Here is a 16,132-nt window from a genome sequence, read left to right as displayed (position 1 = left end):
TCTCCTAGTGAAGAAACTTGTATTGTATTTTCTGTATTATAATACACTGCACTGCTGTTAGCCTCTGTGTTTATTTAGAGTGAATGAGTGGCTTCACTACGCCGCCTGCTCCTGGTAGTGCTGATAAAGTTAAAAGGTCTTGAAGGTTGCTTTGATAAAGCTATGGGTCCAGCCTAGAGAATAGCCCTCCACCCTCACTGTGAAGGAATGCAGAAAATGCTTGCACAACCTCCCTGGTATTGCAACACTGGCTGCAAGGATAGACATAAATTTGTCCAAGCTTGTGTTTGGCTGGGAAAGAGAGAGCTCTGGGTGCGCCTGTCCTAAAATAATCAAATTTTTTATGGTGGAATTCACAGGATTTAATCATCCTGTCATCTACAGCATGAATGTAACATTTTACTGAAAAATTGACTTGTCAGTGCTCTCTGGTGGATAAGCTATGTCATGGAGACACTCTTTTTAAATGACATCAAACCTAGTTTAAATACACCCATAGCAATATGTCTGTGATAAGCATGTTTCACAGATTCTATACTTAGTCAATAAAAAAGGGAAGTGATTCAGGACAAGGTATAGTGTCGTGTAGGTAAGGGATACCTCAGTATATGAATGAGTATTCCAGAATAGGAATCAGTCATTCGTTTCTTGACTGTTGTGTTTGTCATCATGTTTGACTGAATATTGTCAAAATCCAGCAACACACAGACATCTGTCTAGTTATCTGTACAGTACTGAGGATTACATAAAAATCAAAGTAGGGACGTCACAGTTATAGTGTACTGTATGCATCTTAAACTGCTGGCCAATCAGGACACAGCTCAAGTCACAGCCAAGAATTGGCCCTTGATTAGAGTTTAAATGTTTATTCATAGAGGATAATTAAATATTAGATATTGAGCAATGTCTTTTACAGTTCATTTGAAAATTAAATTATATAATTAAAATGAAACAATACATGTAAAAATGCAAAAAAAACAATACATACAGAATTTCATCAATCATGTAGTCACAAGTATTAGAAAAGTAGAAGGTTTTTAAATGGGATTTGAGTATAAAATGTAAAATGATCCACAGTTAGTTTCCAAAAAAAAAAAAAAAAAAAAAAAAGCTCACCCTTCTTTGCTCACTCTGCCTCAGTATCCAATCTTAAATTGAATTTGGTTCAGAGTTAATCCACTTTTAAAAAGCTGTGAAACAGGTGACATCAGGTGTTACAGGTAAACCTTGATTTAAATGGATTTAAGACTTAATCCCACAATCCCTGTTGGTGCAGCCTGGCCATTATGTGTGTCCACAAAACAACATTTTGCTGCAGGGTGACATAATTTATTTTGAGAATTTCTTATCATTTAATTATTAGGTTTTTTAGTTTTAATCAAGTAATTTGATTTATCGTGTCTTGTATCATGATACTGACACACAATTCCTGAATAAAAGGAAACTGCTGTGGAACTTAAACACTCCATGACTGACTTTTACAACAGCTTTTAAGAATTCAAATTTGACTGAATGACTTTGTTAAGTTGGACATTAGCCTGGAAAAGACAGACTTTGGCTGATGTCCATACATAAAAAATAAACCCACAAAATGGATATTGACATTTATTCACACATTGTCAATGGCTTTTTATTTCAATATACAGTACCTCTGGTTTATATAGGGCAGTGCAATATTAAAAGACTGTTTGTAGGTGATATACATTAGCACATAGAGCTCTCAGTATTCCCATGGAAAGACTGCTATAAATGCATCCAGGATGTGCTCCAATAAGCACAGCACTGCCACTAAAAATAGTCCACAAGGTTTAAATTTAGGTTAAAAAGTGTTGTGTGCAGAGGATGCTGCTGTTGGAACCAGAGCTACTTCTGCCACCTTGTGGGCAAAATGGTGCACCTGCAACATGGATCAGACAACGGGTTCTTGTGACAATCCTCAGTCATGTGGTACGATCCCTGTTCAGACAATTACAGAAATGGAAAGAAAGCCTACTGTAGGATTGTGCATGTTTGCATATGCCTACTCTTATGTAAACTATCAGGAATCTGTGTATGGTGTGATAGGAAGATGAAGAGAAGCAGCCTATAAAGGAATGAAAGCAAATAAGGAGGGAGGAGAGGGAGGAGAGGGAGGAGAGAGAGACACAGAGACACGGGCGAAGCTGTTTGGTGAGAGCAGGAGGAGGAGGAGGAGGAAGACAAGATGAGGAGAGGAGTGGAGGAGGAGGTGCAGGAGACCACCATGAGATCCAGGGTGTGAAGGGGAGAGAGCGGTAACGTTCAGCTGGAGGGATGCTGCTCACGCTGCTTTTCTACCTTCGAGTCAAAGGTAGGGGATCTGGGGTCAACATGGACAATTCTGTCACTGGGTCCCAGTGTTAGGTCATCTGAGGTCTATGCAGCGGCAGACAGTCAGCCAGAGAGCATGTCAGGCTACTAGACAGGTTGAATGGGTTGAGTTGAGGTGAGCTGCTTTGCCTTTTTGCCAGTGATGTCCTTATTAAAAATCAGTCAGGATCAGGAAATAGGTTACTTGCGTGTTTCTTGGTTTTACACTAATGATGTAGAATATGGTGAAATTGCTCCACTGTCTGGTTGCATGGATCCTATGGGTTAAATGCAAATAGAGCGTGGGACTAAATCCATTTTCCACAAGGTCAGTTAGACTCCACAGTAACTGTTAAACAGTGTGTGTTTCATCTTCACATCAGCAGTTGCATCTAAATTTAATATCCCCTGTTTTCCCTTGCTGGGAGCCTGTGAGGCTCTCCTCTGTCATCTGCATACTGTCAGTCCTGACAACTTATGCCTCTTGGTTGTTCTCAGTACCATAGGAGCTGCTGATTGGGATCAATGTAATCTATTTAAAACCCTCAGTGTGTCTGTCTGCTTGGAGAAGTGACTAGTAACAATGTTACAGTCAAAATATTTCCCTCATGATTTAGGGATAGCTTTTGTTAACCATTCCCAGCAGTCTGTAGCAACACCTGACTTAGTAAGAGATACTCTTCTCTACATACTGTTTATTGCTGCAATCATGCAAATGAGTTATTTAAAATCATAACAACAACTGACATAGAGAGTGAACTGTGTTTGAAAACTCAATTATAGAAGCCATTCAGGAATTAGGTACCATATATACTAACTGTGCTTGATAAGCTCTGTGCATACTGTTTAATTGATGGATCTAGACAATAGTAACAAATATGAACTTCAAATGTAAAGCTGTAAATGAGATAGGAAGATAGTAAAAAAAAATGCCCATCACAGTTTTCGAGAACAAGCAAGGTATCTGTCACAAAAGTTACAGTTTTTATTAGCTTTAAAGCACATTTAATGATGTCCATCAGTGTATGGAGTTTGCTCAGGTGTCATGAAAATTACTCAGTTGTAATCAGATGACTTAAGTTTCATATGTTTATGTGATGTGGTAAAAAGGGCCAGTAAAAAGCCAAGAAAAAGATCTTGACCTTGACCACAAATATTTGATGTTTAAAATCAAGAGAATTCTCCAGACACAGGGCTGTAGCCAAGGCTTTAGAAATATTGAGGTCATGAACCCAAAACACAGACTCCCTATCCCATAGAGTTCTTAAAAGTCTTTCAGTATTTGGTTTATTCATATTCTATTTATTCACTCAACTAGTAGTATGTTTTCCCAAGGTGAAGGTCTAAATACTGTTTCAAATCCCCCTTAATACTACTGGAATATAATTCAGGTGAGAAATACTGTATCATTCATTTTTGTAGGTGTAAAGATAAAGAAATCATCCATGTGTAAAGTTATTCATTAAATCCATCATTAGCATTAAATCACTGACCTTTCATAGTCATCACACAGTTTTCTCTCTTACTGTAGTCTGGCATGAGCGTGGAGGAATTATCTTGACTTACACTCTTCTATAGATTATTGGTTAATTTCACTTGTCTCAGATTTTGGTGGATATGCTCTCTTTGGTCTTCCTTTGGTATTCAGGTTTCCAGACTAAAAAAACTTGCTGTTCTGGACGTTTTATCACGTTTCTCCACATCTGTTCCCTACGTTCAAAAATGTCATGGCAGCAGCAAAGTCATGCTGAAGTTCTTTATCTCAAACAGCAATGTTCAGTAGTAAGTTACGGAGGTTTTAAATTTTAAGAAGGAAGTCACATGATCATTGAAGTGTTCAGTGATTGATTTCTGACTCGAATTTTGTAGCAAAACATGAGCTTGTGGAATGTGGTCTGATTTGAAGCTGGAAACAATTCTGGCAAAAATGTTTCAGTTGCTTTCATGTTATTAATTTCATGTTTATGTTTTATGTGAGTAAATGTGCATGTTTTATAAGAGGAAGCATGAGTTCATAGGCTACTGCAGCTGTTGCATAGATTCTCCTGCTGATTATATAACTGATGAGACTGGCTCCACCAAATCAATGCACAGCTTTTATTAACTGTCTATGTGTGTGCTTAGAGAAGATGAGGAGAAACGGAAATAGTTGCTTTATGCCTATGGCAACACTAGAAGCACCAGTCTGTTAAACTAAAATGCTAGTTGATTTAGAACATGATCGATCAGTGACCCTAACACAGCACAGTCAGTACACACATCACAATCACTTTTGGGGACATTACAGACTTGGATTCTTTTCCTGGAGACTTACCCTACCCCTCCCCATAACCACTACTAGCCTAACCCTAACCTCAACCTAACCTTAACCACTGCCCCAAAAACCAGCTTTTTCCAAATTTTGGACACAGCTTCTGTCCCCAATTAGACAAGCTGTCCCCAATTAACTGGTGTAAAATTTGTCCCTAAAAGTAGCCTATGACAGGGACACACTCTCTCTCTCTCTCACACACACACACGTACCACTACAGATGGAGTGAAAGTGGATATGCTGACTGAATGCTAAGGATTCTAAACTTCAGTTAGGCTTACCATTTGCATACTGCTTGTTAGTTAGTATTCAAACGGTCAAGAATCCTTTGCCAGTATGCTTACAAACTTCCAATAGAGTTTCCATAACTGCCCGAGTTTGCAAAGTGTAATCGCCTAAAAACCATGTCCTAGATTTTTTTTGGTGTATGGACCTAAATTTTTCATGATCAGGTCACACAGTGTTCAGAGTCTAACCTACCTGCCTTCTTGCTGCACCTGTAACAGACTGTTACAAAAGATAACTACATGATGAACTGCAGCATTCATAAGCACTCCACTCCTGAGTGAGACTCATACCTCAGAGTGAGGGGGCAGTGACCACATTACATGCACACAGAAATCAACAGAGAAATCTTCAGTGTGATCAAGACTTTACCTGGGTTAATTCAGTACTATGTGTGATGTCTGGTTACATAAGAAACCTTTTGTAACAGCGGTAACACCCGTCATGTTGTTGAAATGTCTTGTTGGAGTGCTGCTTTGACTTTAATACTTGCTCAGAAATAGTTTAACTACAATGAGGAGTAGAGTACTGGAGAGAGTCACATTGTTATGGTCATGTACATACAGAAGAGTAAATTGAGCTTTCACCCACAATCCCAAAACAAAAAGCTGAACACAGGTCAGTCGTCAAACCTGATGAGATTAGCTACTTTTTTGAGGAGGACAGAGGATTAATAGTAAATTAGATTAGAAGAAAGTTTAGTGAGAACTACTTCATACAAGAAAACAGAAAAAAAAGAAGTTGAAAAAGTGAGGTTTTGTTTTTTGTTGTTGCTTTTTTTGTAAACTGTAAAGCGTGTAGTAACACTGCATGCATGATGTGCACAAATGGATTGGAGGAAGTGCGTGACAGTTTGAAACTAACTGAAATTTGGGCTATTAATTAAGACTGAGGGCTACAAAGACTGAGCAAAGCACGGAAAAATCACTTCTATAGTATATGAGTAATATTTTTATGTCACCAAAAAATTACACTAGGATCTTTAGTAGTGGCCTACAGGTTAAATACACAAAATAATCAAAATAGGTGCTGCAGTTCTGCAGAAGTTTAAGTTATAATAATGCTGATTTTGTCAGGACCAAAAAAAACAACAAAAAAGGAATCTAGACTGTTATCAGACAATAAAACTACAGCCCACCAATATTAGTACTAACTACTACTAAGACTTGGGGTTACAACTACTGATAATAACAGTAAAGATAACTAAAGAATGCAGGTATTGATAACAAGTTTCTAGTAACAGTGATACATTAGTCAAGTTGGCAGATTAAAGAATTCAGTAACCACTTTCATCAGTAAATTAAAAAAAAATATTTCTGTTTTTTAAAACCAACCAATATTCATAGTGCTCTTGGCCAAGTGGAAGGAGACACATGGTACAGGTTACAAGGAGTAAGAGCATGAAAACACTGAAGATAGTGTACATGAGCATTTTATCTGTTGGTATAAGTTGAATGTATCATTGCCCACTTTGGAGAAAAAAATGATCCCATAGGTTTCCAGCTTTTTAAAGTTTGTGTTTCCTTCCACACCTCAGCTCTCAGTGGTCTGACATGGATGTAGGGCTAACACGTGATAGATCTGTTGCCATGGTGTCACCTAGAGCGGCTGACTCATCAACATGTGACTGCAGTCCAGGGAATCCCACACACTGATTGTATGCCTGTCTTACAGTACGTCCATGTCTACATCCAACCCACTCACTTTAAGAAAACCCCTGCGGTCTTTATAAGGCTTTCTGGATCAAATTTGGATCCCTACTTTTAAATTGGACATTTTTTGTACTTTGAAGCACTTTGAAATGTCCGTCCTCTCTCCCTTATCTGGAACACAATGATTAAAAAAAAACAATTGAATAAATGCTTTAATTAAAAGTCAAACTAACAAAGTTAGTCATGCCTCTATTGAGCATCCCTTATCATAAAGGCCTAATAGTGTCTGAAAATGCCTCAGGGTTGTTTCATTGATCCCTCTCAGCTCTTTTGGATGTGGAGGCCTGTAATAACCTTGCTTTATATAATGACTCTCAACAATTGGCCAGCTGAAGCACTTTCCAGAAAATAACTTGGCACTTTGCAAAAGTTAGCAATTGCCATAGACCCTGATAAGAGCATAGGTAGACCTTTCATCGATGAATATGTGCAGTCACAGGCTGTTGATTGCTGCTGAATCCTCAAAAAGTCATTGAATCCATACAGTACAGCGTACTCCCAGTCTTGAGGGCTTGTGGTGTTTGAGGGAGGGGCAGATGTTGTTGGTAGCAACTTGTATGCTACTACTTCCCTGTGAGTAAGAGGAACAATGTCTGGAAGTGAGTCAAGCCCTCGTAAATGTCCTGTTCTGGAGAGATTTGGTAGTACCACCCTGTTCTCCTGCTACACAGCTCCCCACATAAGCTACAGTGTAACACCAGCAGGCAGTCTACTCTTCTTTAGACCTTCCCCGGACAAAATGGCAGGACTGTGCGCATTGGCCTTTGCATCCGGAGGTGTAGTATTGTGTTTTGATTTATCTTTGAGAAGTAGTTTGACTTGCCTGCTTTGTTCCTTCACTCTGCGTCTTTCTTACTCTCATTCTGGCACCTTGGCAGAAAAATGGGGCAATGCAACACTCGTGCTTCTCCGGAGGGGGATGTTGTAATAGGTCAGCTCTTTGAAGGTCTGCTAGTCAAGTGCAAGTGGTGTGTTGCACCATGTCTGAGGCAGCAGTGTTTCTAGTTCGCATTGCCTTCAGGCTGCGAGGACAATCCTAGCAAGATGTAAATGAGAGCTGATCCTCCCCCAGTCCAGAAATTGTTTTCTAATGTGATACTCAGCAATAACATCTGCTATAACCAGAAGGGATTCAAGAGGGTACCGGTATCTATGGGTAAAGCATGAAGGAATAAATGAGGCTGGGAAATCCCGCCGGTGTATTTATCTTTAGTTGTGGTTGACACTGACTTATTTTTGAGCCTTTGTGGCAGCATTTACAATGTCATGATGACTCACAGCAGGAAAGAAATACCGGTCATCATGAAATCGCTCCTGGTTTCACCTCATATTTAAGATTACCTGCACTCTCCTGCGTGCCTTTGGACTCTATATTCAACTGTCACAGAAACACTTGATTCTAAATCCCTTTTCACACTCCACTAACGTGGTTTTTTCTTCAGTGGGAAAGAACTCAATCAGCATTCATTCTTAGGTCAGATAAATCTGTAGTAGTCGTGTGTATTTATTGGCACCAGCTCTGATCAGCAGTGATGGAAACATGAAACCTAGGTAGACATGCTAATTCAGGGCCCCATTATCAACAATGGCTATCAAGGAGGCAATGATCTGTTCAAGCAGCACTCCAACATTGTTCAGCTGGTATTGTAAAGGTCATAACATAGTCATTGGCCTCCGTGCTGCTTTCTAGTGTTTACTAATCCTGTTTTGACATATTTGTGATGTCAAATTTAACACCAGGAAAATAACAGTGTTTCCTGCATATATGCACAAATTATGCTGTAAAATGGTTTAGTTTGGTGTGTGAATTCACACTTCACATTCAGGCTGCTGTTGTTAAGTAAAACTTGGTTTGTTTTTGAAGCCACATTTCTTTGTGGTAAATGTTAAGTTTGCCTCAGCTCAAACTTTAAACACACAACACAGAGTAGTGATCAGAGATCCACTGATATCAGTCAGAAATCAAAACACTGAATTTCACAGCATGTGACCACTATAAAACATTTTTAACAAGCAGAATTTAATAATCCCCACAGCTGCATCTGAGGTCAATAAAGGTTCAAAAAGTTTGGACCTGATCTAAATCAGAACATGTACACAAACCTCATGTGCATAAATAATATTTTAAAAATGGAGACAGTCATCTGAGGCTTCAAAGGTTTGCACTCCTTCTAATTACTAAAACGTTTTTTATAGAATAGTTTATATTAGCCATGTAAAATATCTTCAGAGACATTTTTATTGTTATAAGACTGTCAAGATTATTGATAGTATTCACCACTTAAACCCAGAGACTGATGAATGCAGACTGTATGTCAGCTAAATACACATTTAAGAGGAAAACATTTACTCATGTATTTAAACTTCTGTGTAACCATTCATCTATTCATCAGCACTCTGATTAAAGACATTGAGCTTAGAGCTGCAATTTATCACTTTGTCAAAACATCTGTCGCAATTAATTATTTAATCACATACACTGTATTTATCATCTGATGTGGGCACTGAGGAAGTGTATCATGATGTGTAGGTTTAAGATCCTCACATGCAGAGCCTCAGTGGCACATTGTGTCTACCCCCAACTCCCTCACTCCCCCACTAGCATGGGCATGGAGGAAGAAATACTGGGTAACTATGGAAACACAGTGTAGTGAATCTCCGAGGCAGGCAGCACTTTCCTTCAGAGGCCTTGAGTTAACAGGATTAGAGGGAGTTCACAGATGAGACCCTGAAGAGCAGAGCCTCTTTGTGTCTCCTCTTTGCTCGTTTTCACTCTGATCTCCACTGCCCTGACTCAGAGGGAAAGAAAGCTACAAGAATCAGAAAAGCATTCATCATGATGCAAAAAAGACAGAATCCATAGCTTTTCAAGACAGCATAACTCTCTATGGCAATGCTACTTCTGTTACCATACACTGACATTCTGATAGGAGTTTTGCTGCAGTGTTGCTCTTTAATCCCAGTCAGTACCTTGTGTACCAAGTGTCTGGTAGAGTGTTTCAATCCCTTTATCTATGGCTGCTGATTTGCATACAGAAATGAACACAACTTAAATTTTGGCTGGGGCTAGACTCAGTCTGCTTGTCAGTATTGTTTGCCAAACTAAGGCTACATCTATATTTTTTGCCTTGAATAACGTGAGTATTGCACATTGAAGACATTATCCAAGGTGATTGAGGAAGAATGGATTTTGAGCTTAAACAATAAAGATGATATGAGGCCCCTGTTAAAACCATCTGGAACTAGAGTTTACCCCAGGGCATACAAATTTAAACATGGCTCTGCACTCACTGCTCTGGAGATAAACAGTAAATCTGATATACAGTATGTTCAACCTGATTCTGTGCAATGGTACAATGAGGAAGGAGAGAGGGGCATTGTTGTTAAGATATACTTTTATTTACAGACAATGTCATCCTGACATCCTCACAACCAACTAATAATAGCTGGTATATGGTAGGCTGTGGCTACCATAGCAACAGAGGCAAAAAATGAGTGAGTGGAGGAGGATATCACAGCCGCACCCATCACTGGAGCAACCAACCAGACTGGAAAACCAGTACAGACAGGGGGAGACACTGGTAGAACAGCTAGTGAATAATTAGTGGGAGTCAGGAGTGCAGCGCCTGATGTGGTTCAGCCAACCAGTTCACTTCACTTCAAAAGGCAACACATGTAAACTGGCTGATAATCTATTGATTTATATGATTTATATGGCAGGTTTTTCTGTCAAATCTGGAAAAAATGTTGTTGCTTATGTACATGAACTACAGTAATCTATGAAGTTTCACTGCACTAATTTTACACATGAAGTTCACTGCATACTGTTCAGCTTGTGAAAATAAGCAGGAGAAAGGATAACTTTGTCTGAGTCTGAGAACCCTGATGATGATCTCAGGGTTATTTATATCTTTTTGTTAAAACATTGCCAGAACAAGAACAATCCCAGGTCTTACAACTTTTCTGGTGGAAACCCTGTAGGATGTGAGCTGGGAATACTGCATATATGATATGTGTCATGATCGCATGATGTCTAATTGGTCACACATCAAAAAATTAATTCATGTTTCTAACCATGTTCGTCATAGCAAGTTACTCAACTCCTCCTGATGTCCACTGCTGTTTGCTGTGTGATAGCACATCAAATTTAATTGTTTTCCTCTTCTGATGTAACACTCCTAAATCCAATTTTCCTGCTGCTAATAGAAATATAATGGCTGCCTGTAATAATTTCCCATAGTAAGTACGCAGTACCCTGTCACTTTTATTTTAGATCATCTGCTGGAATAGGACTGGTGTGTCTGGTTGTGTGCTAGCAGCGCTGCATCATCCTCACATCCAAAGTCTCTCTAAGACCAGCGCTTCTCCTTAATTTAAAAAAAATATATATATAAAATTATCTGTACTCCCACCATGCTCTTCATTTTTCCTTTTTGGGGAAAATGTACAGCCACAAACTCGCAGACTATCTTACTGATTGTTACTTACTATTACAACTAGGTTTAACTTGACACAGTGTCCCCAGCACCAAAATGACAGCATCATTTCTCTTGTGTTGAGCTGGTCAGTCAAATAGTTGTGGAACATAATCAATCAACTTATGTATTGTGCTGACAGCAGTTTGTAGTGAAGTACTCCTATTTCAGCTACTAGCCAGTGGTGACTGACCTCATGTATTTTATTTGCCAATGTCAGTTCTTCTCATATTTGGTGAGTAGTGGGCACTAATTTTGGACCCTGCGCTGAACTGCACGCTGACTACAACCTTACTTCTGATTACCGGCTTACTTTTATAATAATAATATTAACTCAGTACTTCAGTACCTTCTTAGTACTAAATCTTTGGATTAACATGATACAGAACTGGCCTCTCGCTCAATGTCGGCTGGGATAGGCTCCAGGCTCCTTAACAGATGAGCGATATAAATGGACTGCACTTATATAGCGCTTTTCAACCACCATCAACCACTCAAAGCACTTCACACTACAGGTCACATTCACCCATTCTCACACACACATTTATACAGCACTTGTTCTACACATGTTAAGTGCTCTCTAACATATACACACACATTCACATTCCAAGGTGGAAATACTGAGCCATGGTGTTGACTGCTTATTTTGCTTTGCTTATTTTTGTGGACATGTTAACAAGGTTAAAAACTTGATTTTTATTGGAGCAGGTCTTTACATTGGTAACCATGTTATTCTTGACAGCTCAAATGCATTGCAAAAATATGGCTTCTATATGGATTCATTGTATCTCTCATGAATCATATGTGGAGTACATGGCAAGAACAGTTTTAGATTGAAGCCTCTTACCAGATCACATCAACTGAGAAAAACATCAGTTTCACAAAGGAGGAGATGGATAACAACAAATTACATTTCCACTGGTTTTCACCATCTACTTATAAGGATGGTGACAGTCAGTGATTCAGGATTCTGACTGCAGCATCAGACTGACAACATTTTAGCAAACATGAGACTAAACCCAGGGAACCCAGGATAAACTTGTGGTCACCCTGAATGAGTATTTATTAAAACCCAGGTCCAAGCAGAACCACACTCAACCACTGAACTTAATCAGGTTTAAATCAAAAATGGTCAGATATTTATTCTTATTTGCTTTCTTAATAATCTGTTCAGAATTATAAAATAGATAATTAATTAATAATGGATCACAATGAATTGTCACAATTTGATCCTTAAAATCAGATGAATAATGTGTCTTAATACGTTTGCTCAGCAGGTCAAAATATTGCTCAGTCCCAGGAAATCTGTTGTAAGAGTAAAGAATTTTTTTTTAAATCAGTTTGATATGAGGACAGAACCTCCCAGTTACAGCACACTGCTAGGCACTTGTTTATGCCCCACAGTTTATTAATAGCTGGCTGCATGGTCTGATTATAAATAGCCTCACCTTCATGGTCTCATTTGAATGAAAGGCATTATGGAGCACTAATAAGTCCATTCATCAGCAGGAGTAAAAGAAGAGGAGGGATGGAGGTCTTCAGGAAGGGAGAGGTAGGGAAAGAGGGAGGAAAAGGAAGAGGGATGAAAAAAGAGAGATTAGACTGGGGAGAGAGGGAGTGGAGGGGGAGCCAGGCACTTTGGGTATATGTATGTGTGTGTGAGTATGTGTCTACATCATAGAGAAACCTGATTGCTATATTTCCCTCACTTAAACTCCTCTCTAGTGCACCATACCTCTACCTCCCTCCTCATTAGTCCCTCACCATGCTGCTACTTGACAACTGTTTGCTCTCTCTTCTAGAATCGATCTATCGCCGCGGGGCCAGAAGATGGAGGAAACTCTACAGAGTCAACGGGCACCTCTTCCAGGCCAAGCGCTTTAACAGGGTGAGTGTCTTCAGATCTCACTAAAGCACACTCACTAGATCTCACTAGAGTACATGCAGTGGTGGCTGAACAATGCTTCAGTCAATTCAGTTAAATCACTGAGAAATAGTAGAATTATGGCAAAGCTGGTGTCACTGGAGGACACAGGATATATTTTAAAAATGGAATTATAAGGTGAGGTTTGGTGCGTCTTCAGAATTCTAAAAACTTTTTGGGATGTTTTATCATTTAACAACCTGTGCAGCTGTGCTGATCTCATCCTCACACATTTGTGTTTGGAATGGATTCTACCTTTGGCATATGAAGATGACACTCATTAACTAATTGGACAAAATCTGGATATTGGCAGCAGTTTGAAGTATGGAGCTAGGCTTCAATTTCCTAACGGGATTAATAAAGTTCTTATCTTATCTTATCTTATCTTATCTTATCTTATCTTATCTTATCTTATCTTATCTTATCTTATGTGTTTAGTAAAGCAGCTGTGGTGAAAACAAAATTCAATGGGAGCATAAAAGTTCTTTCTTGACCTTGGAAAAAGAACAAAACTCTTAACCAAGGATCCACATATAGCACTTGGTTTTTCAGGTGTTTTCAGCAGCAGATGATGTTCAAGTACATTTCCACTGATGAAGACTGTGAGATGCATGTGTAAAAAGGATAGAAAGTGGACCTTCAAATGAGATTTTTAATTCAACATTTCTGCACCTGACAGTGTTCACTGCCAGTGTTCATTATGCCAGTGTAGGACAGTAGTACCATCAGATACATTAGGTGCCTAACCCTGAAAATACCTCTACCATATCTTTATTACCATTTGGGTCTTGAAGAATATCAGTGTTATATTCTGTTGATACTGTAAGACTGTTAAATTTAACACATTTTCAGACTTTTAAGTGCTTGTAGATACCCTGTGGTGCATTAAGTCTTTGAGCGCTGTGTTTGAGCAGCGATCTGTTACAGTCAGCACCTGGCACATGATGATTATTACCAGCTCAGGAAATAGACATTTACAGTTATTTGATAAACTACCCAGAACCAACCAGTTTTTCCTCTTCCCACATTTTTGTACTGAGTATGAGCGCCTTTCTGTTTCTGTGTAGGAGTACACAGTACAGTCTGTCATAAACATACTGCAGTTAAATTATATATGACAGGTAATCAAGTCACCGCTCCAGCTAAGCTATCTGGATGCTGATGCATTATTCATGGTGTCCTAGTTATGGCTTGTTTAGTAGTTGTCATGCATTCAGCTCTCAGCTGCATGCCACACACACACAGGTACCTGACTGTATGTGGGCTTTCGTCATGTCGCTGCTGAGATGTTAAAGGGTTGAATCTGCTCACACTGCTTGTCTTAAATTGCTTTTATTCTCTAATGCACAGTGGCTACTCTGGGAGGCAGACAAAGAAAGATATTAATGCTATCTCAAACAGGCCTTAAGTACCTAATGAGTTTCCTCTGAAGGGGAAGAAAGAAGATCGGGTTCTAATCCTAGAACAAGACTGAGTCTTTACCTTAGTGTTAGAGGCTCTCCTTTTGTGAAGTGCATTAACTTTAGCCAGATATTGTATCATATTTTCTGTATCACGTTTTTGTCCCTTGGTCTGACATTTAAGAAGCAAATACACACACTGACTGGAATCCTGTAGTTGCTCTGAGATCAAAATGTATTTTCTGAGACATCTTTCACATAAAAGACAAAGACAGAGAAAGTGCACAGTACAGCTGAGTCAGCATTCAGCGTATGAATTCGAGACGTGATGGGAACATCTCAAAGGAAAGGTAGTTTCATAATCATTGCACAGAAGAAGAAATTCTGTTTCTCTCAGTTTGTTTTAAAATCAGTTCCTTCTAGAAAGTGTGTAGAGCAGCATTCATTTCAGTTTAGTTCAACATTTGCACATTATTCAGTGAGATGCTAAGATTTTAAAGACAGTGCCAATGTTGGATACAAGGGTTTAAGTTTAAAGATAAATGGGTTTCATCTATTATCACTACTCTTGGGATGAAACACTTCCCATGGGTGCCATAGTCCTAATGTCTAGACTAGAATGTGGACTAGCTCAGTGCATCGGTATCTTGCTGACTCAGTACTTTGCTCCAGCATCTTGGTGTGGTCATTACTACTGATGCACTGTGGAGTCATATAGGTATATAGTTGTACTTTAGTACTTACAGCAAAAACAGCAATCATAATGGCTGGTCCATAGGAGAAATACAATCATCGTAATGACTGGAATCCCGTTCTGTTACTTTATGCTGCCTACATGTCCTGACTCCAGTTTAATGGATCATTTTCTATCCTGTCTCCTACAAAATACATCTATATACTACTCATTTGCTTTTCTAAATAGCAAATATTTTAGACGGAATGCAATTCTTGCCTGGATTATTGTCAGTGGAATTTTTTTCAAATCCAGGACACTTGATGTTCCACTAAATAAAGACACACACATTTGTTCGCTTATCCACTACTCTGTACACTGATAGACACTCAATAGTTCGCTCTATAGTGCAGTATAGTGAGATTTCAGACACCTTATCATTGTGCATTATGACTGACAGCTGTTGAGTCACACAAGGAATTTTCCATTCTGTTGCTCATGATGAAATGCAATTGTAATTTACTTAGCAGAAAGTAGTGTACATGTCATGGACACTATTGCTACTACAATATACTGTTTATTGTTTGGTTGTGGAATACCACACTCAGACACACTTTGAATACTCAAATAAAATGTATGTAAAACTATAAACACAGTGCATTATGTAATAAACAGGAAACGATTTCAGACAGCAGCCACAGAGAGGAGGTAGAGGCAGATATTTAGGTGTACAAAGCAGCTGATTTTGACACTGTAGACTGTGGTTTATGTTATACATCCTGCTTTTTGTAAGGTTTAGGCTGCTAAAACACTGGGTGGGACTTTGTTGCAATATTTAAGAAATCATTGCATTCCATCTCATTCCTCTTGTCAGTGGTGACTATTTACCCATCCTAGCTGTGTTAGATTGATTGACAGGCATTCATTGTCCCCAGTGGATGAATCCGGCTGACTTTGGTGGCCTTGGACTTCTGGTTTACATTTTTAGTTTTAGTTCAGAGTTGCCTTAGATGTTGTCTTAACA

General features: G+C 39.0%; 1 protein-coding gene across 3 annotated transcripts in view; it reads left to right on the top strand.

Moving 5' to 3' along the window:
- prkcz (protein kinase C, zeta) overlaps positions 1 to 16,132 on the top strand; it is a 106,080-nt gene that overhangs the window by 38,910 nt on the left and 51,038 nt on the right. Inside the window, exons 1-2 of one of the 3 annotated variants that reach the window (XM_018701626.2) lie at positions 1,638 to 2,329; positions 12,914 to 12,999. In XM_018701626.2, coding sequence (XP_018557142.1) covers positions 2,293 to 2,329; positions 12,914 to 12,999 — 123 coding nt within the window. In that variant the 5' untranslated portion in view covers positions 1,638 to 2,292. Of the gene's footprint in view, positions 1 to 1,637; positions 2,330 to 6,780; positions 7,413 to 12,913; positions 13,000 to 16,132 lie in introns of those variants that run through there. The other 2 variants (XM_018701625.2, XM_018701623.2) reach the window with 2 other exon arrangements.

Source organism: Lates calcarifer, linkage group LG6 (genome assembly GCF_001640805.2).
Source record: "Lates calcarifer isolate ASB-BC8 linkage group LG6, TLL_Latcal_v3, whole genome shotgun sequence".
Classification (NCBI taxonomy): Eukaryota; Metazoa; Chordata; class Actinopteri; family Centropomidae; genus Lates; species Lates calcarifer.
This window is presented reverse-complemented; position numbering and strand designations above follow the sequence as displayed.